The sequence below is a fragment of the Musca domestica genome, unplaced genomic scaffold (genome assembly GCF_030504385.1).
Source record: "Musca domestica strain aabys unplaced genomic scaffold, Musca_domestica.polishedcontigs.V.1.1 1, whole genome shotgun sequence".
Lineage (NCBI taxonomy): Eukaryota > Metazoa > Arthropoda > Insecta > Diptera > Muscidae > Musca > Musca domestica.
Genome location: NW_026712114.1, coordinates 42,484,094 through 42,511,814, shown reverse-complemented (window position 1 = coordinate 42,511,814; position 27,721 = coordinate 42,484,094). Strand labels below are relative to the sequence as shown.

Genomic DNA, 27,721 nt, shown 5'->3' with positions numbered 1-27,721 from the left:
TCCACATCATAATAATCAATTTGGTAAGCAAATTATTCTATTTTTTCATATCGATCTTTATTCTATTGAACATTACAAAAGAAACCAATAAAGAACCGATTGTTTTATGTTATTGTTAATCTCGTTAAACACAATGATAATCGTCATAGTGGCGGCTCAATTTAATAACTGCGTCCAAACAGTGTGTAGAATTTAGGTTTATTCGTGCACGCAGGATGTACACATTTGTCAGCGGCAGTAATGGTGGCGGGTTGTTCGAAGGGTATACACAATGATTTAGCACCCATGGCTGGAGCCCCAGGCTCGGCATCTTCATCACTGCAATATTACAAAAAATTTACATAAATCAATGTTTCCCACAAAAAAAAAAACTTCAATATCCAACATACCGTGCACTATCGGCCTTAATTTTATCCTCGCAAGAAATTTCGCCACAGAATGGAGACAGTAACAAATTCTTTTGGTCCAAGAATTTACAGAAATCTGTCCAGTCCTTTGTCAGTTTAATACTTGAATCCAATTCCTTTTGTGCCTTAGCCAACATGCTGTTGTGTATCGTTTTCAAGAGTTCGTTGATCTTCTGCTCAATATTGTCCATGGTCAAGACCAGCTTTTCACCAGTATCTCTGCGCACCGCAACAATTTGTTTGGCTTTCATGTCCTTGGGACCCAATTCGATACGTAGGGGGACACCCTTCAATTCCCAATGATTGAATTTCCAACCAGGCGAATAGTTGTCACGATAGTCTCCCTCGCAACGCACTCCACTTGCAACCAATTGTTTTTCCAATGCTTTGCAGGCATCCAATAATTCGGCCCTTTCATTTTCCTTGGTATTTACGGTGATGCCACAGGGAACGACAATTGCTTGAATGCAGGCGACTTGAGGTGGCAACACTAAACCTTGGTTGTCGGCGTGGACCATAATCATGACACCAATTGTTCTTGTGGTAATACCCCAAGAATTCTGATAGACAAATTGTTTTTGTTGCGTTTCGGGATCCTCATAGACAATTTCGAACATTTTTGAGAAGTTTTGTCCCAAGTGATGGCTGGTGGCTCCCTGGATGGCCCGTCCGGATGCTGAAATGAAGGCTTCGACAGTGGTTGTGTAATCACCACCAGCAAACTTTTCCTTTTCGGTTTTGCGACCCTTTACAACAGGTATGGCCAACAGATCGGTATACACTTGGGCATACAATTCCAAAATGTCTAGGACTTCTTTGTCGGCTTCAGCCTTTGTGGCGAAGGCGGTATGACCTTCTTGCCACAAGAATTCACGTGTGCGTAGGAAAGGCTGAGGATGTTTGAATTCCCAACGAACAACATTATTCCATTGATTTAGGCGAATGGGCAGATCACGATAGGATTGAATCCATTTAGCATAGGCAGGATACATAATGGTTTCGGAGGTGGGACGTACAGCAATGGGTTCAGCCAAATCGGAGTCTCCCGACTTGGTTACCCATGCTACTTCGGGAGCAAAATCAGCTATGTGGGTCTTCTCCTTCTCCAAAGCTGCCCTTGAGACAAATATGGGGAAATAGCATTCTTTAACGCCCATTTGTGTGATCTGAGCATCGAACCACGTGCGGATGAATTTCCAGATGGCAAACGACCAATGACGCAAAATGTAACAACCGGAAACATCATAGTATTCTATCAGCTCACCCTTGGTGATAACTTGAGAATACCATTCTGGCAAATTTTCCTCCTTTGTGGCTTCCAAGCCTAAACGGGTTTGTTTTTTGACTGCTCCCGAGGCAGATTCTGGTTCTTTCTTGGCGGGTTTGGCCGGCTTGGGGGTTTCTTTCTTCTCTTGAGGAGCTTTCTTGACCGATCCACCTCCCGATCGTCCAGCGACGGGGAAGTCGGTGCCAGTAACTTCCTTATATCTGGCTTTCAAAGCCAGCAGTTTTGCAACCTCAGCATCAATTTCTTCTTTGGGTGCCTTGTTTGTCTTGGCAGTGCGTACCTTATCACCTTGCTCGGTAATTTCCTTGGTTAGCAAATCTTTCTCTGTTACAGGTGCAGATGACATCTTAACTGGTTCCTGCTTAACAGCTTCTACTTTAGGTTCAACTTTGGCGTCCGGCGTCCAATCTTTACCGGTAAGAGTTTTATATTCCGCTTTCAGAGCAAGAAGAGTTTTTACTTCAGGGTCTATCACGTTCTTGGCAGCCTTTTCAGACTTGAGTTGACGAATCTTGTCACCTTGTTGCTTGATTTTTTCCAAAACACTTGCAACACCTGAGCTGGGTGCTTCACCTGTCAGGTCAATCACTTCAGTTTTTGTCACAACGGGTGCTACTGTACCTGGTTTCCAGTCTTGTCCTGTAAGACTCTTATAATCGGCTTTCAGTGCCAACAATAATTGTACGGCTGGATCAATGGTAGCCTTGTCAGCCTTCGAAGCTTTCAATTGTCGTATCTGATCACCTTGTGCAGCAATTTTACTGAGCAATTCGGCTACAACGTTGGCCGATGGTTGATCGGGGCTTTTTTCCTTTTTAACAACAACTGGTGTGGATGGTGCAACACAGCCTGGTTTCCACTCTTCCCCGGTTAGCTGTTTGTATTCAGCCTTCAAACTAAGCAATAGTTTTACTTCTGGTTCAACTGTGGCCTTTTCTGCTTTTTGTGCCTTGAGTTGTCTTATTTTATCGCCCTGTGCGGCAATTTTATTTAGAACCTCGGCAACACCACCGGTATTGGCAGCAGGGGCGGGAGTTTGTGTGGTTGTAGGTGGTACTGATACACCAGGTTTCCAGTCCTGTCCGGACAATTTCTTGAACAAGGCCTTCAAATCCAAAAGAATTTTCACTTGCGGTTCAATTTCGGTTTTTGGAGCCTTCTTAGCCTTAAGGTCGCGTATCAAATCACCTTGCTTGATAATTTGCTCATTGACTGAAACAGCATTAGCAGAGGGCACCGTCGTTGTGGTTACTGCTGCGGCCGGAGATGGGGTTTGTCCAGGTTTCCAATCTTTACCAGTTGCTGTCTTATAATCAGCCTTCAGAGCCAAAAGTTTCTTAACCTCAGCATCAATTTGTGCCTTGTCTGCTTTCTTAGCCTTAAGATCGCGTACAATATCACCTTGTTTGGAAATTTGTTGATCTAATTCGTTGGCATTGGAAGATGTTGTACCATTTGTTGTGGCCTGTAATTAAAAGGGTAAAGAAAAAATTTAGTTACTTTTTTTGTATACGTCATCATTTCAAGTTTGGTTCGTCGTTGGTTTAACGTTGAATGTACAACAACAATAAGTATGAGTTGAACGTGAGAAATGACTTGGCCTGACGTTTAGTTAACTCCCCCCATTGGTTTGGTTAACATATCAACTCACCCGTGCCTACCAAACGCTGTTAAACAAATGAAAGATTAGGTCGACCATATCCATCTTCATGGTATCACAAAACAAGAGTTGACAATGTGCATGAGTTACTCTCAAATAAAGTACGACTATATTTGACTCTTGCACGAGGTAGTAACAACAAGTGTGCTTGTTGTGTGTTTGTGCCATGATAACATATGTTGCGTTTAAGAGTATATGTTTATTTCTCTTTCAATAGCATTGTGTTGAGAGAAAGTAATTTGATCGTAATTTAAAGAGAATTGAGAGAAAGTAATTCAATTATGATTTTAAGATAATTGAATGAATTCTTTACGAATATATTCCTAAGACATATTGGAGTTATAACAATGGGTATGTTAGGAATATATTCGCAAAGTGACAAGAGCTATAATAGGAAAATCACATATCTGAGGTCGTGAATCCCTTTAAAAATATTCTCAATTAAAACTGTCGATTTAGTAAGGATTTTAAACCTATAATTGTCGACTTTCTAAGATTATTTTCCTAAGATTTTTCCGAGCTATAGTAGTAGATTTCGTGGGACATATCCATGGTATAAGAATATAGGTAGACGCATCGATGCAGCTGCTGGGACAATGAACTGTCAAACCAATTTTGGAATAGAAAATGTTGAGTAAAAAATTATTTAAATTTGTAAAAATCGTTGAAAAACGCGAATTACAATAACCTCCTAATGACGTCGTATAAGAAAACGTATAAAAATCTACTTATATTTGAAAGTACTTTTAAATTTTTTTGACATATCAATGTTTCCAAGCGTCGATGCATCTACCTGTATTCTTTTACCATGGATATATCCAAGTTATACTTTTGATGTTTAATCATTTAGGATCGTTCAAAAGGAATTCTAAAAAAAATGTGATATTTTAAAAATACTTTAAGATTTGTAGGAAAATATGTGGATTTTCTAGTTAGATTTATTTAGGTTTAAGTCGCTTTTTATAGTTTCCCCAGGTTTTATCATTTTCCTCAGTCATGTTAGAGAAATCAAGCTTGTTGGGTTCTTAGCAATCAGAACATATTTGGCAATGAAGCAGCCTTATCCGAGTCAATCGCCTTGGAAATAACAGTTTCATGTTTTATTTTCTTTTTACACCTCACCTCTACTCTATTTCAATTTTTCCCTTTATTCCTCCACACTTTCTCTCTATAGGATGAACACAATAGACAATTTGGTCTCGGAGTGAAGCAGTTTTCAATAAGTCAATTGCCCGCATTTTATGCTTACCTAATTTATACTTCGAATTCATACTGACTGTTCTCAAAAAATAGAACATACTGTAGGTATCAATTGGCAATTATGGCAAATTAAATGATAAAAAGACTGCGGTCGTAAAATACCACATATTTTATCTCACAGTGTTGATTAGCGATAAAGAATGAATGAAAGTGTATTAACTGAATAATGGATCCCATGTAAAGAATATCTTGAACTGTAAACTAATGACTATACAATTCCGTTTAAGATATTCTATGCTCAAAGTTTTGTATCATAGAACACAAATCAACTCACCGCTTTATTAGCATCAGCCGCTGCATTGATTTTCAAGCCCGACGATGGCATATCCTTTGTATGACCATCAGGAATGGAGAATAGAATAACTGGTGATGCAACATTCGAATATGCACTAGGTGGGGCATAAGCGTTATCAACCTTGAAGAAACCGCGACGTTGTAGCTGAATAATATCACCCTTCTTACATTTCTTCAGTTCAGGATCGCCCAACATAAGTTGTTCTTCGCGTGTCTTGTGACCAATAAATTGCTTGAAATCTTCATCTTTGCCCAAGACAGCTTTGCTTATAATATGATCAAAATAAACACAATACGTTGGAGGATAAGCATCAGCGCTATCCTCAACGGCCAGCCATGTAAGTTTTAATGTTTTCTTGAAATCTTTATTCTCGAGATTCAAAGCAGCGTCAATGCTGGTAATTTTACCCGATGCATTTTTGTTGATTTTATTAATCATCAGATTACCCCAATTGATAAACGTGGCATTTTCACCAGCCTTCAAAGCTTCAGCATCGGCGTAATCGATGTAAATTTGTGGTCCCAAGGTGACAGTTTTCTTACCCAAAGATTCGTTTTTGGGATGTACAGAAACTTCAATTTTTTCTTTCTTGGCGCCGGCTACATTAACGATGACACGATTCTCATATTCCAAGGCAGTGTAACGTGGGGCAATGGGATCAATGACTTTCTTGTTGAATGCCCAAATTTTATCCCAATTCATGAACACTACTGATTTACTGGAGCCCTGGGCAATAATGAATTCCTTCAAACCTTCAACAGTCATGCCACGTCTAACAATGCCACGAACAGTGGGGAAACGAGGATCATCCCTAAAATAGAAAAGGAAAATATGTGAAATTCATAATTTATGGTACAGTAAGTGAAAAACAGTACCATCCATCAACCAAACCTGATTCCACGAACCAGGTCAGTTTACGTTTCGACAATACTGTGTTGGTCATATTCAAACGACTGTATTCCCAAATATAAGGTTTGCGCAATTTCAAAGCATCAATGAACCAATAGAATTGATCGTCACGATCATGATACTCCATTGTACGCAGAGTGTGTGTAACATTTTCAATAGCATCGACAATTGGACAAGCAAAATCATATGTTGGATAAACTCTGAAAAATAAAAATCGGTTAAAATCAAATATTCCAATAGTACGAGTAAAACTTACTTGTATTTGGTTCCAGTTCTAGGATGAGGTTCATTTTTGCATCTATAGATTGTGGGATCACGCATACAACCATTGGGCGATTGCATATCGATCTTGGCACGTACACAGCATTTTTGACCGTACTCGGTGCCATTCACCATTTCTTTCCACATGGCCATATTTTTGGCGGGATCTACAACAAAGTTTTAATAACAATGGACTTATATTAAAAATACTGTATCACACCTTACCATTTGAACGATTCTTTGACTCTGTTTTTTGATCACGTTCGGCCTTCATTTGCTCTGGTGGTGTATCGTCAACATACGCCTTGCCTTCATTGATAAGTTGCTCACAATATTGCAACATTAAATCGAAGTAGTTGGACGTATGTGTAAAGACATCTGGTTTGATGTTCAACAATTCCAAATCACCCAAAATAACATTTTCAAATTCAACAGTTTCCTTGGCAGGGTTGGTGTCATCAAAACGCATGATCAACTTGCCATCGAATGCTTGGGCATAGTATTGATTGAGTAGGGCAGCTTTAGCATGACCAATATGCAAATAGCCCGAAGCTTCTGGAGGGAAACGCACCACAACCTTTCCCATTTCAGCACCGGGTAAATCAACGAATTTTCCTTCTTGCTTACGTTCACCTGTCTTTCCCGCAACAGCTGGTGAAGATTCCTTTGAGTTGTTCTTGGGACGATTGACAAGTTTTGATGAAACTTTAGCCTCGTCCGGCAGGGATTGCAATACTTTCTGTATAAGAGGTTGAGCACTAATCAAATCATACCATCTTTGTACGTGCTGTGGCATGCCTTTTGCTGCTAAGACCTCGTAGCGGGAATGCATTTCATTGTATAAGGCAAAATCGGCAATTGTTAATTTATTGGCCACCAAGTATGTAACTGGGGCAATAGATTTGTCCAAAAATTCCATGGCCCATGAAATGTCATCTTCACAGGTCAATGAAAACGAAAGCCAATGATCGATTTGGGTACGTTCGATTGCAGTTTCACCGTACAACTTGTAGGCGGGAGCTGCTCTTGCCAAAGCACGCAAGACATCATTGTTGGAATAGCATACCAAACGCCGGCCATCCGGATACAGCAAAGCGGTCTCATTACCCCAAACAATTTCGACGGGTACCGTGTCATTAATCAGATGGGCAGTTGCCAAACCACCTAACAAAGGAAAAAAACAAATGTAAAACTCACGCTGCAGGCTGACGATTTAAAAATTGAAAGTGATGAAAATAAGTGAACCTCCTGCCAACATACATATCTGGCAGCAGCAAGCGATAATTTTAACCTAAAAATAGATTGACTTTTGTTGACCTCACTACTTACTTATTGGGGGATTGGCAACATTAGCTGTCAACTTTAGAGCCATATTTTAATTCACAAAATCCTGTAAATAGGTTTCAGAATAAGGATTTAGTAAAGAAAACCAATTTCTATTTATTCCAGAGTCCCACCTTCAGCACACACACACTCTTTTTGCAAATATGAAGAAACGACGTGTAGTCAGAGGGCGAAGCCGATGTGAAATTCTCGGCGGCGGCGGCTAAGCATAAAAAAGTCGGCGGCGGCTAAAAGTCGACTGCAGCCGAAAGAAAATCGGCGGCGGCGGCTAAAGCAATATACGGCCGGCGGCGGCTAAAAGTCGGCTACAGACGACGACTTTAACGTGAACAAATAATTTCGGTTGTTTTAATAACTGTCAATTCATTTAATTTAAAATAAAAATGAAATATATAGGTTTATATGCACATTTGTTGCTTATAGCACATTAAAAATTAATAAAAATACTTTAATTTGATAAAAATGGTTCGACGACTGCCTTGTTATCGTGAACAAACAATTGTTTCTTTACTGTTGCCGGATGCAGGCTGCTTCTCTTTGCATTTACACAATTCCCGGCATATGAAAATGCTTGCTCTGAAGATGCTGATGTGGCTGGAATTCCAAAGCACATATTTGCTACAGTAGCAACATTTGGAAAGATCTATAAAAAGTAAATGGTCAAAACGTAACCTGCTTAAAACAAGTTTAAGATGTGAATCTTTAACGTACTTGTTTGTTCTGTCGCCACCAATCTAGAGGCTCGACCGCCTCGACTTTCATTTCCAAATATTTTCTTATTTCTAACTCTACGTTATTTTGTACATTAGAAGGCGATGGTCCCATAAATTCCAACATTCTTTGACGACTAGCTGATATTTTCTGCAAGTAAAATATACGTCAGTTAAGTTTACCTTTACATTTATTAAAACATAATACCTGTTTTTTTGCATTTGGTTCAGTGCTCGTTGATGGCTCATTTAATAATGTGTCATCGATTTCCTTTAATTTTTCAATTTCTTCCATAATCAAGTTCTCCTTGGAAATTGGAGACAGAACATCATGCACAAGTTCCAAGGAGTTTGGCGATTGTTTGGGTATCTGTAGTATATATTTATCTAAAACAGGCCAGTTTTTTTGGCATGGGTCCATAAGCGCAGCTACAACATACATTCTATATACTTTGAATCGCTTCGTGAAGTTTTGCACAGCGAAATTGCATAAATTGATTGTTAGTTCAAAAGACGCTTTTTCTTCTTCTTTCTTCAATGAGGACATAATGGATTCCTGAAAATAAATACACGAAGATATCGTCGGATAATCTTGGCCTTGAAGGTGTTTTGTGGCGTCCTCAAAAATTTTTAAAAACGTGCCAAATTCCGTTATAATGAGCCATACAACCATATCTTGGTATATTTTTAATTTTTAAAGCTGAAACGATGTTGCTTCCACCATCAGTAACAGCACATATGTTTTTTTCCAACAGATTAAATTCACATAAAGCTTCTTCAATTTTTTCTACAACTGCTAGTCCAGTGTGAGGTCGTGGAAAGATCTCTGTCTTGAGCGTTACAATTTGCATTTGAAAATTTTGGCAGAAATGAACTTTTATGTTTATGTAAGACAAGTGCTTATGTTTATCTGACCACATATCCAATACAAGTGTAACATTTTTGGGCGACTCTTTAAGGCTTGTTTTTACGTGGTCCAAATATATGTTATAAACATCGTTTAAAGCCGTCGTAGCTATTGTCCTATCTGTGGGGAATATAGCCTTTGGGTTTAAGAAAGATACCAATTTCTTAAATCCTGGCCTTTCAACAATTTTAAACGGTTGCAAATCCCAACAGCACATTTCGGCGACCCGGCGAGCATTTTGTTGTTTGTTGTTACAACTTGTTGAGGATTTCAATGCATTTTGTGTCATTGTTGAACTTTTCAGGTTATTTAAAGATTTCACGTCCAAGTTATGTACAGCTCGTAGATGGTTCATATAATTTGTGGTTGATGTTGATTTTCCAAAACTAAAATCATAAACATTTACACACATGCGAATGGAAAAAATTAGAAATTCTTACCTTTTTAAATTGGTCTTTTCATCCAAACACAATTTGCAAAATTTATATTTTTGAAGTATATGCCTCTTTTTAAAATAGAGATCACCAAAATATTTCCAACACATTGATATACCACCTTCATTTACAACAACCTTTGCCAAATTTTTAAATTCATTTTTCTTTTTAAAAAGATCTTCATATTGAGATACATCTGCATATGGAGAAATATTGATTTCAGTATCAACAGATTCGTCAGAATCGGATTCTGATTTAGTCAAAACTGTTTGACCCTTTCGGTTAGCGGAAAAATAATTTTTAATATTCCTTTGGCACATTTTGCATTCTTTTCTTTGAACAAGCAAAAACACAACGAATCTTTGGCAAACAATATGGTTGCCACTCCATCAAAATTCGTAAGTTACAAAAGGTTGCCAAAGGTTTTGTGATAAAAAAACAAATCTACAAAGTCATAATACCCTTACCACTATGTGGTGTAGGGTATAATTAATATAAATAGCCTACACGTTTTTGCCTCTCGAAGACGAGTGCACAATGTAAATTATCGTCCAATAATGAGCATTATAATATGTTAATTTATCGATAAGATTAAAAGACATATTTATACAAATTTGCTGTATAAATTTATATTTTTCAACGGCTTAGCCGACTCAGTCGGCTAAAAATTTGAGCCGATGAGAGCCGCATACATCAGCGGCGGCTCAGATCACTTAAAAAAAGTCGGCGGCGGCTGCACGCCGACTGCGAGCCGATCGGCTTCGTGCTCTGCGTGTAGTGTGTCACCACCGCTCAAAAATAAGTATTTTTATGACATTTAAAGGTAGGGATGCCATGACATAAAACAAGGTAGTCAAAATCCCAATTGTTTATCGCCTCTTGGCGACACATCAAATTGTACATATTATTTGTATTGTTTGTACCAAAACTTGTAAAGGTAGAACAAAGCTACCTCCTAAATACAATTTTTACCTCTTGGCGCCCCTATTTTGTCAAAACATATACTCATTTTGTGTATTGTTTTGAGTTAAAAATACAATAATTTTTCAAAAAATTTTCAAATTCTTTTGCAAAATAATGCATATTTTCGATGAAAATGGGCAACAGGTTGTACAATTTTAGGATAAAACTGTATTGTCCAACAATTATAGACTCAATTTTGTGAAATAACCCCAATATTCCATTTTGGGATAAAACTGTATTGTCCAAAAATTATAGACTCAATTTTGTGAAATAACCCCAATATTCCATTCATATGGGGGCTTTCCCTAACATAAAAATTTTGTTTAAAAAATGTAAAACAAACAAATCCCATTGTTGCATATTTAAAAGTTTATTTGCCAATGTAAGACTCCGATACAGAGTTGTATTTTTCCTAATTTAAGATGTTGAGCAACCTTTCCGGTTGAGCCAAGCTGGTAAAATGAATGAGAAAACTACTTTGCGGAGAAAGTACAGGAAAGAAAAACTTACAACTGTCAAAATTATATTACAATCCTTAATAATCAACAATACAACTAATCAGAAACTAGTAAATATGACAATATTTTCGACATTGCCAAACTAACTTAAACGCCCCACAAAACGACACCTAAATTACGCGTTTTACTATGATTCTCGTTTATTTGGCAGATAAATTAAAGAATTGTCAATCTATAAATATATTCGGGTTTAATAAGGCTTTAGAACTATGTAGTGATGGAACCATGAATTAAGAAGGTGAAGTCATGAATTATATGTTTACATTTTTTTCAAAATTATTCATTTGACAACATCCCATTGTCAAAATGTATACTTATAGTTGGTTGATTGTACAGTAAGATTGATAGTGAATAGGGACTTTAGACATGTTCAATGAATATTTAACTAGTTTTCAACAAAGTTCTATACTCACCCCTTGGCAATACTACTTAAATTAATGTTACGAAAAAATGTGGCAACGTTTTTTATTTAAATCATGACACAAATGACAGGTGTGTGTCTCAATGCGTATGTTCAGTGCATAGATACACTCATTCATTGCAATATATTTTTCTTACTGTGTTTTACAGAAAAGAATTTTATTTCAATGATTTTAACAACAAATTAAAAACAATTTTATAAATTTATCATCAGAAACTGCAGAACTAAGCAAATAAATTTGTAAAAATGGTAAGAACTGTGCCAATACACACTGAATACGACAGATTTAATGGTGCTAGCAAAAATGATGACGCGCCCCAAATTTCCCAATTATTTTTACTTTGGGGGCCTATTGCAATATTTATGTGTATTCTATAAAACTAATAAAGAAATATATTTTCAGATGCTTTTTATGCTATTGTTTAGCCGTCAAGGCAAGCTACGTTTACAAAAATGGTACAATGCCTATCCGGATAAGGTTAAGAAGAAGATAACCCGGGAATTGGTAACAACAATTTTGGCCCGTAAACCCAAAATGTGTTCCTTTCTGGAGTGGAAAGATTGCAAAATTGTTTACAAACGGTAAAAACGAAAAGATTAAGTAAAAAATGTACTGTGAATATAACTGGTAAATAATGTCTTTGCAGCTATGCCAGTTTATATTTTTGCTGTGCAATTGAACAGAATGACAATGAACTGTTAACCCTAGAAATTATACACCGCTATGTGGAGTTGTTGGATAAATATTTTGGCAGCGTAAGTATTTCTGTCAATGGTTAGAAAATATTTTTTTTTTGTATGAAGCGTTAAGTGATACGATTCTTAACGAAAGGTAGTACTAGTCTTATCAGTATCATTATAAGACACTGCTGTCTGAAAGAAAGATAAAGATATGTTTGATGTCCGATACGTATCTCTCAGTATGTGACCCCATTTTCTCCCAACTTGTGAACCTCGGAAATATTATATTTGAGGCATATTGATACCCCGCCATTTTGTATCGAATACTTTGTATTCCTTGTTTTAAATTCAGCAATTGATATTGAATATTTTATATTCATTTTTTCCATTTCTTTCCAACTGTGAAAACTCAAAAATATTGGAATAATTATACAAACATGACTATGCTTATAATCTATATTAAGGGTATGTTTCTGTTTGAAAAGTTGTTTTTTTAGTTCCATATTTCGTAGTTCGTATACCAAGTTTGCCATTATATAATTGGTATATTTTAAACAGCATTATAAATATTATAAACATTGCCTTATTGCCGCAAAATATAAAATGTAATTATTCTATGGGACCTAGGCAATGGGAATAAAAAAGTCAATCTTGTGGAAGGCAAATTTCTTTAAAAAAAAAAAACAAAATTTCACGAACAGTTGCTTTTTTTGTGTTGCTCCTGCATTTAGTATACAGGGTGAGATGAAAAAACTGAAACCAATTTTAGACTGCTGTCATTTCTAAGCCACTCGTCAGACAGCTTTTAATTTTTTCCAGTGATTGCTCATTATATTGTTTACAAGCGTACAAAAGCATTTTGGTGAGAATTTTTCAGAAAAAAGTTGTTCGTGGTGGAATTTAAGCGTGATAGTGTGATTTCTTAATATTTGGCTGGAGAACCACAAGTGGCTATCGTTAGAGCACTCCAGTTTTTAAATGTGAATAAATCTTTTGTGTCTCGTACCATCGCTCATTACCGTGATAATGTTAGTGTAGTCTGACGTCAAGGAAGTGGACGGAAGAAAACAACAACATCTGCAGAAATGGTTCGAAAAGTAAAGAAGCGACTTGATCGAAATCCGCGTCGCAGTGGCCGAAAAATGGCTCGTGAGCTGAACAAATTGCAATATTCCATTCGGCAAATATTGAAAAATGAGCCGAGCTCATAAAAGGTAAAGCCATTGAAATTCCAAAAAGTGCAAAAACTTACACCGCAACATAAAGAAAATAGACTCAACGAGCTAAAGAGTTGCTTCGCTTGGCCGAAAGTGGTGAACTGCCGAATTTGTTTTCTCCGATGAAAAAACATTCGTTGGCCAGCAGTTTGTAAACTAACAAAATGATCGTATTTACTTGCCAAAGAGGTCAGCTGAAAATGTGCACCTTCGGTTGGCCACCAGTACTCAAGCGCCGGTATGGGCCGCCAAAACAGCCGATGGTCGCTCTCCGTGTATTAATCGACCGTGGCATCAGAACAAATGCAGAATATTATCGCAAAAATATTCTGGAAGGTGTATTAAAGCCTTGAGCACGCAAACATTTTGGCCGCAGACCTTGGACATTCCAACAGGACTCAGCACCATCGCATACAGCACACGCCACCCAAGAATGGTTACAAAATGAGGTTCCTCGCGCACAATGGCCCCCAAAATCTCCAGATACCAGTTCGTTGGACTATTGTGTGTGGTTGGCACTAAAAAATACCAAAGTATCGATCACCTCAAGCAAGCGCTTCGCCAGGAATGGGCCAAAATACCACAGAGCAACATTCGGGCATCGTGTGACGGTTTCATTGGCGGTTTGAAGGCCATAATTTGTGCCAAAGCTGACCAATTCGAACAAATCAAAACATATTCTAAAATTTGATGCTATTTCCGAAATTCCCATATTTCCTTTTACTCAAAAAAAATTTAAAAAAAAATTGAAAATTATTTCGTTTGACTTTGTGACAGTGATTTTATCTAACCCTGTATATTTTCTGTACAATTCAGAATTTAAATGATTTCCTATTGTTATCTTTAATCATATCAACTTTTTACGTTTAATTTTTTGCAGGTCTGTGAATTGGATATAATTTTCAATTTTGAAAAGGCATATTTCATACTAGACGAACTATTAATTGGCGGTGAAATACAAGAGACATCCAAGAAGAATGTCTTAAAAGCGATTGCATCTCAGGATCTTTTGCAAGAGGTTAGTACGCCTGAAATATATGATTTATAAAGCAATGCTAATGCATAAAAAAAAACATCTGTAAAGCGCTAACGCAAACGCATCCTATTGTTTTATTGATAACTAGTTAATTAGTCTAAAATTTGTTTATTTTTTCGTTTCTTTTGAATGCATCCAATGCTGAGTTCATCGTTGTTTACTTTTTGTTTTTTTCGTTTTCAAGTTTTAAATTTAAAATGGTTTTTAATCACAATATAATAATTTCTATTTCTTTTATTTTACACAAAAAAAAAAAAAATACGAAAAACAAAATCAATAATGTGGATTCAAAAAATAACTTTATTTTAAATTTATTCCAAAAAAAAAACAACTTACAAAAGAAAGAGGAATTCTTTTATTCTTTACAGTAATTTTGATTTTATTTTTGCTAAATTTTTAAATTTTACAATTATTTACATTATTCCTATTAAAAATTGTACATATGTATGTACTTATGTGCATGATTTTGACTAAAATTTATTAATGCCTACAGCCAAGCTCTCTAGGGATGTATAAAACTTTACACTATATGGTAAACGATGTGCCTCCCCCAAAACTTATATTAAAAACAATTGGGCAATATTTTGGCAAAATTATATGTATAGAAAATATTTGTAATGTGTGTGATAAAGCTTTAAAAGTGCTTTTAATTACTTGGCTATCATGACATTTAAAGATATGATACATTTGAAGCCATTTGCATGTGGAATGAGCCCACGTTAAAGTCCATCACCTATACAATTTTTATTTAACACTTTTTGCATCAGCTGACACCGTTATGGGGAATTAAGATTTGAGATCATGCATCAATTGACAACTGAAGTCAGCTTTCTCCATACACATTACAAACCATAAAATAAATTTAATATTTCTTCCAACAATTTTAAATGCCGCAAATAATCTTGTCAAATTCCTTGTTATATTACTTATAACTTGCCATAGAAAATTTTCAAAAAATGTATAATCAAAACCAAATGCCGTCCCGAAACAGTATCCTAAATATCCTTCCAACGAAAATTAATATATTTACAAAATCTAACTTATTTATAAAATCAAATATCTATAGTACAATACAGAAGTAGAGCTGTGTGTTTTTGTAGACTTTATGTTATCTTAAGATTTATTTTATTTTTCTGTAAGTTTTGCATGATGTCGTTTGTTGTTTTTGTTTCTGTTTTTTAGTACTACCTCTTCTTAGCCTGAGTTTTAGGATTAGTATAGTAAATTATTTGGATTGTTAGAGTCGCAAATTGAATCACATAGTGTGTTATTGTGTGCATGTTACAGTTTTCTTTCGAGATGCTATTGCGTCTCAAGCAATTACCCAGTCACCCGCAATCTGTACTAATAAGTAGTAATACCGAAATAAAGACTTTGCCAACTGTATGCCATAGTTTTGTAATAAAATCAATTTAACAAAATATTTTTTTTCATAACAATAACTTTTGTGTGATATTAATCATAAACTCTTAACCCTTCCTTTTCCCTGTTTTCTCACGTCAATGCTTACCACCATCCAAAAATATTAATCAATTAATAAATATAAAAAATAACACTATTACCAACAAACCAACCAATCAACCAATAATCATCACTACCTCCAACCTATCATTTACCAACCACTGCCAACAAAACAAAAAATCTCCTGATGTGATGTTTGTTGTGTGTTGTTTGTTGTAACCAATGCTCTACTCTGTGCATACGTTTTGTGTCAATATAATAACTACTACTACAACTACTACCATCACCACAACCACCACTACTACCTCCTTCACATCATCAGGACTTCAATGAATATTTAAATTAAATTCAATTGTTTTCCTTTATTTAGTATAGTATGTATGTGTATAGTTTGAAGTTTTTTATTATATTATTCAAAAAAAAAAAAAACTTCAAAGAACCTAAAAAAGAAAATCGTCCTAGTTTTAGTGGAATTTTTTGTATATTTATGTACGTATGACTATAGAGTGTATTTATAAAAATTAAAATTAATTAATTGCTACAAAATAGAAATATATATTTTAAAACATTATTTATGTTCAGTTGTATGCGTCTATAGTTGGGTCAAGTAGTAAGGTTTAGCTTTATTGGCCGTAAATAAAACTTGAGATAAAACTAGCATACATTCCTCGAAATAAAATAGATTTGAAAGGAAGGATAGAAATATTTATTTAATGTTGTTAATAATTACATACGCCCTATAACACTTCATTAAAATATTTAAAAGTCGGAATTCATAAATAGATAGCTTGAAAAGTTTACGGTGCTGATGTGATGGGGAAAAGCATTGTCACATAAACTAAGAATTTTTCTTGAAATGTAAATTTGTGGGCTTCCTATTTTTCGGTATAAAAACATACATAGCTGTTTATTTAGCCTTCGCCCTATTGAAAATAAAAATCCCGAAATATAGAAATTTTCGCTTTGACATTTTGCAAAGAATTTGTGTGCAAATCAATATGACTAAAATCGAGATATTTTTTTTTTTCAAAATTGCATCTCCTAAAAGGAAATCACTTTCCATCAATTCTTATAATGTTCATCATGGAAAGGAGGTTATATTAAATTCATACCATTTGTAGGAACTCCACGTATTTGTCAGAGATCCCGTCAAATATCTATATTCGTGTTCAGCAAATGTTTTTAGAACATTTTGTTTGAAAATTTCTTTTTTTCGGTTGGTTTGAGGTTTAGAATTCGTTTTAGATCCACGGATCCTATGGCCCGTACATAAGGGTACCTAGTAATATTCGGCATTTTCTAACGACAGATTTTCAAATATGATATTTGATGTTCGCAATAGATATCAATCACCATGGCAAATAACTGCCTATATAAACTTTCGTTTTCCTATAGACCCTAACATAACCGTACCTCCTATCATTCAGTATTCTGATTATACTAGCCACATTTTTTAACGAAATTGTTTGAAATGTGTATCTTGTAATGGGTTCTACCTTCGGAGCAGTCTACATATAGATCCGTTTTGCTATAGCCACCATATAACGCTACCCTCAATAATTGACATTTTTACGATTAAAGACACATTTTCTAATGGAACTGTTTCGAATTCAGTATTTTGAGTTCGCAATGGATTCTCTCAGAATATTGTCTATATTGGTTTGCTGATATCAGCTATCAAACCCTGTAGAAAAAATATCTAGGCGGGCTCCCGGCATTCCCCACCCGTTTCCATTAAATTTGTAGTTAATAATGGAACTAGATCGAATATTGAATCCATATAATACTATTTATAAATGTTTTCTTTACCTCACCCTGGAGCCACGTGGCAGTTTTTAAACTAGTGATCGTGGGGAGTCTTTTATTCGATTCGAGTTATAAGATTATGACTTCATCTATTTTCTATCTGTAATGTCAAAAACTGCGAGAATGGCATTCATACTGTAGTTGCTGATGGCATCAGTATAAATTTGAATTAGACACGGCTGATAGGCTCCTTGATCCATAGGGTATCTCGTATATCGTTGGACCTTCCTTTCTAATAGGCCTGGGTGGGGAGTTTTCTCACTATACGATTTTTTGGATGACTTCCATAATAGCACCCAATCAAGTGATGCAACGAAAGCATATTGTTATCCTGACGTACGGGAAGGACATTCGCCTCCTTATTTAGATGGTCCACAACTGTCATGGGACACCCTGTCCCTGTTTTCAGGGCAGCATTCTGTCAAATCATGATATTTTTCCAGAATTTGTGTTATTGTACAATATATATACTTGATTATATATATTGTCGGGTTGGGTTTGTTTTGATTAATTTTCTAGATGTTAGGCTGATACTCGAAGTTGAAAGCTCTGAATTCTTGTATTGCTTCTACAATTACTTGGATTCTTTATTCGTTACAATATGAAGATCTTTTCTAAAGTGTCCATAGGAGATAGTTTGGATGCTGGTTGTATAACACCGACGTAGCCGGGCGGAGGCTGACACGTTTAAGAATTTCTAGATATCTAACGAAATTTCTAACAGCAGCAATTAGGCGAGGATCACTTTATTCTTGTAGGAATGGTAGTTTTTACCGGATCAACAAGTATGATTTCTAGAAATTGTGGAAAGTATTTATATATTCTGTTCCATCAATTTAGAACCTAGTTTTTATATTTAAGAAATCTAGATATTTAATGAAATTTCCAACGACAGTGATTAGCTGAGGATCACATTATTCTTGTTAGAAGGACACATTTGCGCATACACAATAATATTTTATGTCTAAACTCACAAGCTATGTTTGGTGTATAGTATCGTTTAACTAAAAACTAATAATTTAGAGACAAAAGTAAGCTCAAAGTAAGTACTACGAATAACATCAAAACCTATGTTTATTGTTAACAAACAAAAATTTATTGTATAAACAAATAAATACGTAACAATAACTAGATTTAGTGTGAAAGACAATCATTTTCTTCCCAATGTTGTAATATTTTTCGCAAATCAATGTTGTTTCCAGCGAAACAAGGCTGTAAATAATCTAAGAAGCAGTTCCATAGACAGAGATCAAGCTTTAATTGTAAATGTAAAAAGAAAATAACGAAAATGTATTAATTTTATATTTTTTTTTTGTAATGAAATTTTTCAATTTCATAATTTCTCCTCTAACTGTAAATTCATTTTAAATAAATTAATTTGTAGCAAACACACATTTTTCCCTCCTATGAAAATTGCACCAATTGTTATCCTCCCATACGATTTTTTCTAGTTTTCTTTTAAAAATTAAGAAAGAAAACAAAAAAAAAAATATATTTCAGAAAAAAGATGTTGTTAAATACTGTAATTTTACTATTGTTGTATTTCTCTTCTTCCTTCCTCGATATTCCTTTTTGTCGTGTTTGTTTTAGTAACACTTGTTGTCATTATGTGTAACATGATTTAGTACGTAACGGCTGTTTTCTAGCTAGCTAAACACTTTCTTTACATTATTGTTATTATTTTTACTATTCTCTTCCTTCTCTAACTTTCATTCTCTGCCTATGATCCTGTGTACGTACTACAACCACCACATTACTACTGCTACTCTATCTAGGATGACGTTGTAGAGGGCACTTTAAGAGATATTGGACTCATTTAGACAAAAGAGAGTAAATCATTTTAAATCACCAAAAAAAGACAAATGTCATCTTGCACATTAATGAATTTTGTTGGTGTTGATGCCAGTGTTGAATAGATAAATAAAACATTTGAATTTTAGATGTGATAAAAACAAACAAAAGTAAAAAGTTGTCACCACATTTACTAACCCTGTTGCAAAAATGCAAAATTGTAAACAAAATTACAAAACACAATGCAACGAAGTTTTTGTATAACACACCATGCACAATATTCATAAACAATAATTATATAAAATGCCGATTTAAATTAAATTTTTAATGCATAAAGAGAGAGTGAGAAAAAAAAACAATGGTTGAAGGTCTATAGATTGTTGAAAATTAAATCTCTAATTGGATTTAAAAATGTATTTTAAACACACTTGGACAATATAAACAAACCTATTGGCAACTGGTAAATGCGACAATTGGAAATACAAATATCGTATCGATTATCGAGATTTTCATTCTGGGTACATTGTAAATACACTTTTTAGCACGACAAGAAGTTACCTTTAAATGGAAATTAATTACATATTTTTGCGTACATTTACCGCAGTGGTAAAAATGACCGGTATGGTATTTAGTTTAGTATCGTAGATGATTAAATCGCTGTAATTAATATTTTCTTACAGGACGATAAAGAGCAACACATTGACTTTATAACTTAGTCTAGCCTGAAATGTTTTACAAATTAATATAAACATTAATTGTGACCGCATACGTCCATGCCCAGAGAAAACAAGGGAGAGTTGGGATTGAATTTGGCAAATTGATGTAGTGGCGTCAATAAAAACGTCATCATTAAGTTACAAATAAAAAGAAATTGTACTAAACATGTTTATCCTCTTCCACTAAAATAAGCCTTTGGCCACCTGACCAAATATGGCAGAAAATTTTGAATACTTAAAATCTGAAAGAGACGTTATCCTCCTTTGTGGGAAAATGCAAATTACAGTATCTACCTTTAAAAATGATGGACAAAACAAATTGGAAGGTATTGTTATGTTTGGGCAATACCACATACCATGGTTGATTTAACTCAAGGTAACGTCATTTTTAATAACAATATCCAGCTCTGAATTTGTTGTAATTTACCTTCCCATCTCAGATTTGTGTATATACAATGGATTTATGATTGTTGTCAAGGATAACACTTTGCATATGAATGCACAAGATTACCTTGTTAATTCTGCCACCTACCTACCTACCTTACGACAGTAACGCCTGATTTTTTGATGTTTTGAATGTTGAAATATATTTGAAATGGAGAATCACATTTGGACCTGGTACCCTACTAGCCACAGCAATCAATCTAACTGACAAGTAGAAAACCAAGTCGAAAAAAAGTTTCTTCAGAACATTTTGGAAAATAACAAGAGTTTGGGGACTCGTTAAACTTGACTTTTGATTTTGAAAAAAAAAATGGACAAAGAGCTTGCAGAATAAACTAAAACTCGATTTTCGAGTTTACCAAAGTCGATTTATATTTTTTACACCCTCCACCTCAATATAGAGAATATATTAAGTTTATCACTCCGTTTATATTTCACAAAAATAGCCATTTAAATATATATTCTTATTCAACATAAATTTTAGTTATGTTCGTCTGTGGAAATCGCTGAAGTTTCCAACCATATAAAACCGATTGATAAAATTTAGCAAATATATATTTTACGTACGCAGATTTTTTGGTATTGAAAAAAGTCCATATAGGTCCTTGCTGGGTTTTTGTTTTAAATTGTCAGTTTGTGTTTCCAGTTTGATGGAAACATTCTTGCAAAGAACTGTCCATATAGGTCCAAGTTTTGTCTCCATAGTACTGTTTCTCCTTATATGCGGCATTTTTATGATTTTTGTCACATCTTTTACTTTTACAGACGTTTGACCTTTATTTACGGGTTGTTTGTATTAAACTACTTTTTGGAACCTTTGAATTCACTTTCATATCCTCATAAAGAAACGGGTCCAAACAATTTTAAGTTTGAAGATAATCAATAATCAAGTATTTCAAACTATTCAACGAATTCTATTCATCGAAAGCAATGAAAAGAAAAAGGGCTGAAGAAAAATATTGCAAGGGACCAGTTAATTATACCCTCAGCCAATTGACTAGAGAGAGGGTATATATCATTTGATACGTTCAAAACGTGCCTAGTCGAAAAACGGTTTTTAGATCCTAGGTCTCTTTGGACCAAATTCGTTTCAGGACATTTGGAGTCGATCTAACGATGTCCGTCCGTCTGTCTGTCCTGCTGGCTGGTGCCCACGATAACTCTCGAAGGGAGTATCCGATTCGGTCCAAACTTGGTACATCGTAATATTTTTGTCAAACTTAGATCGAGTTAAGAGATGGCAATATCAGTACACTCCCACACAAAAGTTCAAAATTTTGAACATTCATGAAGCTCATAAAACACGAAATTAATATCCGATTCCATTCGGACTCGGACATTACAATATTTCCATCAACAGAAGATCTGTTATAAATATGGCAGAGATCGGAACCATCATAAAACCGAAATAAGTATCCGGTTCTCTTCAAATTACACACATCACAATATTTGTAATAACCCAAGGTCTGGTGTGAAGATGGAGGATATATAAGACCACTCCATCCAGTACCTCCCCCACAAAGAGTCAAAATTTTAAATAATTGTAACTCTTACAATATGTGAAATAAGAGTCCAATTGTTCTCATATTTCACACATCTCATTATTTCAACCAACTCAACATGTAATCTGAAGATGCGATATATCGGTTCACTCCTTCCGGAACCTCCCCCACAAGGGTCAAAATTTTTGAATATTCCTGAAGTTCATAAAACGCGATATTAACAACCAGTTCCATTCAGACTTGGTACATATCAATAGTTCCATCAATGCAAGATCTGATGGTAGAGATCGAACCGGAGATGGGATCTATCGGTCTACCCCTTCTGTTACCTCCCACATAACGGGACACAATTTTGAATAGCCATGAAGATCGTAAATCGTGAAATGAGCATCCGATTCCTTTTAAACTCGGCACATCTCAATATTTCTACCAATACATGACCTGGTATGAAGATGTAATATGTCGGACTACTCCTTCTGGTACATCCCCCATAGCGGGCCAAATTTTTGAAAACTTTAAATGCCTACCAGTATTCCCGAATTATTTATATATTTTACTTAAAAATTAACCTGTCATTTTGAGTAAAAAGAAAACGTTAAAGGGAAAAGATCAAAATCCAATTTGCGAACAATTTTCAAACCAAATTATTGAAAACACTTTTGAAACAATTAATTTTTACTTCAGCGAATATTAGAACATGAAATATAAATTAGAACATGAAATAATAAATGACACAAATGAACTTCACCTAATAAGTCAACAATTTCAAATAAACATGATTCAAGATTATTATTTTATATTTTGAACTGTTTTCTATTAACAAATTGCAAAAGTGGAAAAAATAGTAGATTCTTATTGCAGGTTTTAGAACGAAACTTTTCTCTATATTTTTTCACAATACGACTGATTCCAAATATTTGTACTTGACTGATTGAATGTGGTAGTTGTAACCATTTTGAAAACTGATATGTAAAAAGGATTTCGATTAACCATCATAACATTAAGCCCAATTTTAAATAGAAAACAAAAAACGTATCGGAAATTGCCTCCCATCATTCAATACATTGGAAAACATATATTTAAGCATTTCATTCATAGTTTTTAAAGAACAAAGCGAAGTCTCATTGTGGTATCAAATGTCCCAAATATCAAAAACTGGAGAATTAAATAAAAATTTCAGATAAAAAAATCTAGCTTATACAGATTGAATGCTTTTTTCGTGTAGAATGAGAAAATATTGCATTTTAATTTTGTGTACACCACCTCCCACCAAAATAAATGTCCTGTAGTTAAATTGCTATTGATGTTAGCGGAAAATGAATGTGATTAGCGTTTTAGCACCCATACCCGATTTCACGGCAGTGTAAAGATCCATAAAGCGTTTTTACTGCTACTTCCAAATCATCCTCTTACATTACAACAGAACAAGCGGTCATCATGCAAAGCATAGAAGTAAAAAACAAAATCTTAAGAATTGTTGTAAGTCCATCCTTTTATTAAACAAATAATTTATTACAAAAAAAGTATAGTTTAAATAAAAAACCAAGCAATAAAAGAAAATTGCAAACTGATGCCTAGGAATGAAAAAAAAAAATAATAATAATAAATTAAAACAAACTAAATGAACAAACAAAGAACAATGACATCCAATACAAAATAAGTCAAGACTCTATTCAATTTTAAATGTATTCCAATAATCTAAACAAAAATATGGAACTTCCAATATAAAGTTATGTAGTTGTAATTACACAAACAAAGACATACATGTATAGTTTAATGGTGTTGTTGAAGAAAAAAAAAACAAAAACAATAAAAAATATATAAAAATTTTAAAACAAAATCAACTGGTTTCTTTTTATTTCATGGTTTGCATTCGATTCTATAAAGAAAGCAGCCACATCTAGAAAACAAAATGATTGTCTTTCCACCATTATTTTAGAACAATAAAAATTTAGTATTAAGAAAATGGTAATTTACACAAATACTTTAATAATGGTATTATTTAATTACAAGAAGGAGAGTGTCTTGTGTCCATTTGTGGTACTCTGTGTGTGTGTGAGTGTGACCTGTGATGTTTTCTATGTGTTTGTAAATGTTCACTTGTAATTTATTTTATTTTGGTGAAATTTAAACTGTCAACTAAAAAAAGTTATGATGAAAATATATAAATATAAAAATAATAAGAATGGATTGTAAATGTTGTGTAAATTAATTTTTAACTCATACTCACAATTTTATATTTCGTAATAGTAAATTAAGAAAAAAATATGGATATGGGTGAATGGTCTGTAACATGTACTTACACAATAACTTTACTTGGTGAATTCATTTCAATATAAAACAATAACAATCAAATAAAAAAACAATTGCAAACTTCACTAATATATTTATATATAGTACGAAAATAGCTTTAATGTGCTTTGTCCATGAATTTAATACACATTTCTAAAATAAGTAATATATTATATGTTTTCTATACGAGTGTAAGTATTCAATTTGTAAGAAATATATTAAGTTTTCATGAGATTTCTTTTTGGGAAACATTGAGAGAAAAGATTCTGTTTTAAAAAAAAAGTTGTATAAACCCCGATTGCACTGTGTCGTAGAAATCAACTTTTTTCCCTAAATTTCATGAAAACCCTGAAAGATTATGAAAGTAGAATCCATGAATTTTAAGGTATTCATTACATGGGGAATGTTATTGCAAAAACAAATTAACCCCCATTCAAAACGTTTAATAGCTCTGGTCAATTTCTTAAAAAAGGTAAAAAAACAGAATTAAAATTAGATCACAACATTCTATAAAAACATATAATTAAATATATATGTTAGTATTAATACAAGGTGGCGCAAACGTAATCGGCCTATCAGAAAATGCTATAATAATGCTGTCAACAAGGTGGCGTAAAAGTAAACTTTATGTAACACCTCGAAATATTGGTTTCCCACATAGGAAATTATATATGGATCTTCCTATCTTGCCGAGCTGAGTCGATCTAGCTATGTATGTCCATAATATTCAGGGATTGAAATGGACCAAAAACTGAAAATTTTCCTGATTTCGCAGTTGCTCTACAGGTCGCAATTACAGACCCATCGACGCGGAAGTTACCATGGGGCTAGAGCTTAGGGCTGGGCAAGATTTTTTCAATGACTTATGATATTGAAGTATATAGTAATATGTTTGCACCTTACAACACAGGTTGGGTTTATTACAACATGTTGCAATTATCGTCCGATCCTCACGGATGTTTCAAACTCCACGTTTCTAAGGAACGGAATACCAGAAAATTTTTGTGTGCATTTGAAATTTGTATTAAACTAATTTCGTTTCTACGACTTATAGTCCCTGAAAATGTTTGTTTTAAAGCTTCTGAATCTTTGTAGAAAATTTTGTTAAAAAATCCACAATTTTTTGGCTAATATTCCACGATAAAAAGGCTTATAGTCCTTGCCAACTTTTGTCAAAAACAAAAAAAAAAAAAACACGATTTTAGGGATTATAGTCCTTGAAATGTTATGTTTAAAAATTTGAGGAGCGCAGACTTGTGGTCCTTGAAAAAAATACTCTTACAAAATCCATGATTCGAATGTTCAGATTCCTTTAAAAGATTAGTTTAAAAAATTCACGATCCAAGGCTCAGATTCCTTTAAAAGATTTGTTAAAAAAATCCACGATTCTAAGGCGATAGTCCTTCAATGAATGAATGCACGATTCTAAGGCACATAGTCCATCAATATTTATTTTAAAAAACAAACGATTCTAATGCTCAGATTCCTTATAAAAATTTAGTTTAAAAAATTCTACCTTCTTGGTCCACGGATCTAAACTAATTGTCCTTTAAACAAATTATAAAAAACGAATTCTGAGGCTCAGAGTCCTTAAAAAATTGTTAAAAAACAAGACTCTAAGCCTCATAGTTCTTGAAAAATTGTATTTAAAAATTCACGATTTCAAGACTAAAAGTCCTTTAAAAATGTTTTTTCAAAAATCACTATTCTAAGGCTCATAGTCTTTATTTTTTAGTCCACTATTCTAAGGCTCAGAGTTTCTTAAACATTTTGCTTACAAAATTTCACGACTCTAAGACTAAAGGTCCTTAAAAAATTTTATCAAACTAAGATTTAGAGTCCTTGAAAAATAATTTTTACACAATTCTAAGGCCCAGAGTGTAAAAAATACGATTATAAAATTAAGAGTCCCTGACACATTTCGTTTAAGAAAATGACGACACTAAGGCTCATGGTCCTTGAAAAAAAAAATTATTGAAGGAATCCATGATTCTAGGGCACTTATTCCTTTTATAATCCAGGATTCCATAACATATAGTACTTGAAAAAAATTTTATTAAAAATGTTCGATATAGAGCTGATAGTCTTTGAAGAAAATATGTTTATTTATTGTAAATCAAAAACGTGTCTAAAAATCCAAGACTTTAGAGCTTGATAGTTCTTGAAGAAAATATATTCAAAAATCAAGGATTAGAAAACAAATAAACCTTGAAAAACACTACAGAGCCGAAAGTAATTATAAATACATTTAATATATAATTATAGAGCTAGTATAAATAATATAGATCCGTGAAAAAGTCCTTAAAAATCCACGATCATAATGTATTTTAATGTCTTTGAATCTCATGAAAACATAATAAATTTCCATTTTCCTTTTAAGTTCCATACTCCTTTACAGATTTGACATATTTTGCCATGCAATTCCTATTTTTTCGTTTATTTTCAGGATGAAACTCCTCAGGGATTCTTTGATGATCATGGTCTCGGATAAAATGTATCTACACCTTTTGGGTACTCTGTATATGTGTGTTAGTACAACAAATGTAATAGAAACCTAAATTCTGTCCTTACAAAAGAAAATTTCAAAAAAGCCAAAAAAAAACAACATATTTTTGAAATTTTTTTTTTTAAATCTCCTGTCGACCCTCCCCCAATTACAGAAAAAAAAAACATTTACACCAATCAAACATTTAAGGAGTGCTTTTATACAACAACAACAACAACAAAACTATATACATATATCTCCATGTATTCTTTATATAAATAAATGTACCAACCACCAACCTTAAAAATAATATCAATGAACACCCCCAGAGCTACATAACATATAATTTGTTGTATAAATATATCCAATAAGTATCTACTTGTGTATGTGTGCGTAGTATTATTAACTAAAGAAGAAAAAAAAACACAAAACAAAGAAAATGGCCTTAATTCTACTTAAGTTTTAAACGATTTTATAATTTATATATATTTTTATTAATTTTGTTTTTGTAATTCATTCATGTAGCACAAAACAAAAAAAAAAAAAGAGAACACAAAAAAAAGACACAGCCGAAAAACGAATTGATTGGATCCTTGTTAGTTTTAGTTGTATTTTTCATTAAAAAAAACACAATTTTCTCATTTTCATTCCAAAAAAAGTTTTATATATAATATAATTGTGTGTATAGCCACATACTAATGATTATTACAAAAAAGAAAACTATATAAAATTTATTATAATAAATATTTGCTCAATACAAATGGGTTTTTTAATCAAGGGTTACAGATGGATGGATTTGATGTAAGTATACATATTTAATAAAAAAAACTTTATATTCACAATATCTACGTATTGAAAACCCTCAAAATGACAGCTACAGCCCTATAAAATGCATTCCAAAGATAGACGACCT

General features: G+C 33.8%; 3 protein-coding genes across 3 annotated transcripts; 1 reads left to right on the top strand and 2 right to left on the bottom strand.

The window, feature by feature from the left end:
• Window positions 1-32: 32 nt before the first annotated feature.
• Window positions 33-10,272, bottom strand: LOC101893755 (bifunctional glutamate/proline--tRNA ligase). The gene is made up of 9 exons (XM_005182900.4): window positions 10,255-10,272; window positions 7,538-7,587; window positions 7,410-7,470; window positions 6,306-7,244; window positions 6,076-6,247; window positions 5,786-6,019; window positions 4,890-5,721; window positions 390-3,160; window positions 33-318 (listed from the first exon to the last, which is right to left on the bottom strand). Exons 3-9 carry the CDS (start codon window positions 7,450-7,452, stop codon window positions 162-164), a joined length of 5,148 nt encoding a protein of 1,715 aa, XP_005182957.1. The 5' UTR covers window positions 7,453-7,470; window positions 7,538-7,587; window positions 10,255-10,272; the 3' UTR covers window positions 33-161.
• LOC131807187 (uncharacterized) lies at window positions 8,755-9,825 on the bottom strand. The gene is made up of 2 exons (XM_059132237.1): window positions 9,482-9,825; window positions 8,755-9,427 (listed from the first exon to the last, which is right to left on the bottom strand). The coding sequence occupies exons 1-2, from the start codon at window positions 9,793-9,795 to the stop codon at window positions 8,755-8,757; spliced, it is 987 nt and encodes a 328-aa protein (XP_058988220.1). The 5' UTR covers window positions 9,796-9,825.
• Window positions 10,273-11,463: 1,191 nt separating the features above from the next.
• Window positions 11,464-27,569, top strand: LOC101893587 (AP-1 complex subunit sigma-2). Its single transcript, XM_005182899.4, has 5 exons — window positions 11,464-11,626; window positions 11,781-11,959; window positions 12,025-12,133; window positions 14,156-14,293; window positions 26,770-27,569. Exons 1-5 carry the CDS (start codon window positions 11,624-11,626, stop codon window positions 26,812-26,814), a joined length of 474 nt encoding a protein of 157 aa, XP_005182956.1. The 5' UTR covers window positions 11,464-11,623; the 3' UTR covers window positions 26,815-27,569.
• Window positions 27,570-27,721: the final 152 nt, after the last annotated feature.

What these genes read in the sequence shown, in the direction of transcription:
- LOC101893587 (XM_005182899.4), top strand. An exon ending in TGCAAAATTGTTTACAAACG is followed by an intron (nt 11,960 to 12,024) that starts GTAAAAACGAAA and finishes ATGTCTTTGCAG; the next exon opens with CTATGCCAGTTTATATTTTT. An exon ending in TGGATAAATATTTTGGCAGC is followed by an intron (nt 12,134 to 14,155) that starts GTAAGTATTTCT and finishes AATTTTTTGCAG; the next exon opens with GTCTGTGAATTGGATATAAT.
- LOC101893755 (XM_005182900.4), bottom strand. Translation starts at nt 7,452, where the DNA reads ATGGCTCTAAAGTTGACAGCTAATGTTGCCAATCCCCCAATAA. An exon ending in TGTTGCCAATCCCCCAATAA is followed by an intron (nt 7,245 to 7,409) that starts GTAAGTAGTGAG and finishes TTCCTTTGTTAG; the next exon opens with GTGGTTTGGCAACTGCCCAT. An exon ending in AGAACTGGAACCAAATACAA is followed by an intron (nt 6,020 to 6,075) that starts GTAAGTTTTACT and finishes TTTATTTTTCAG; the next exon opens with AGTTTATCCAACATATGATT.
- LOC131807187 (XM_059132237.1), bottom strand. Translation starts at nt 9,795, where the DNA reads ATGTGCCAAAGGAATATTAAAAATTATTTTTCCGCTAACCGAAAGGGT. An exon ending in GAAAAGACCAATTTAAAAAG is followed by an intron (nt 9,428 to 9,481) that starts GTAAGAATTTCT and finishes TTATGATTTTAG; the next exon opens with TTTTGGAAAATCAACATCAA.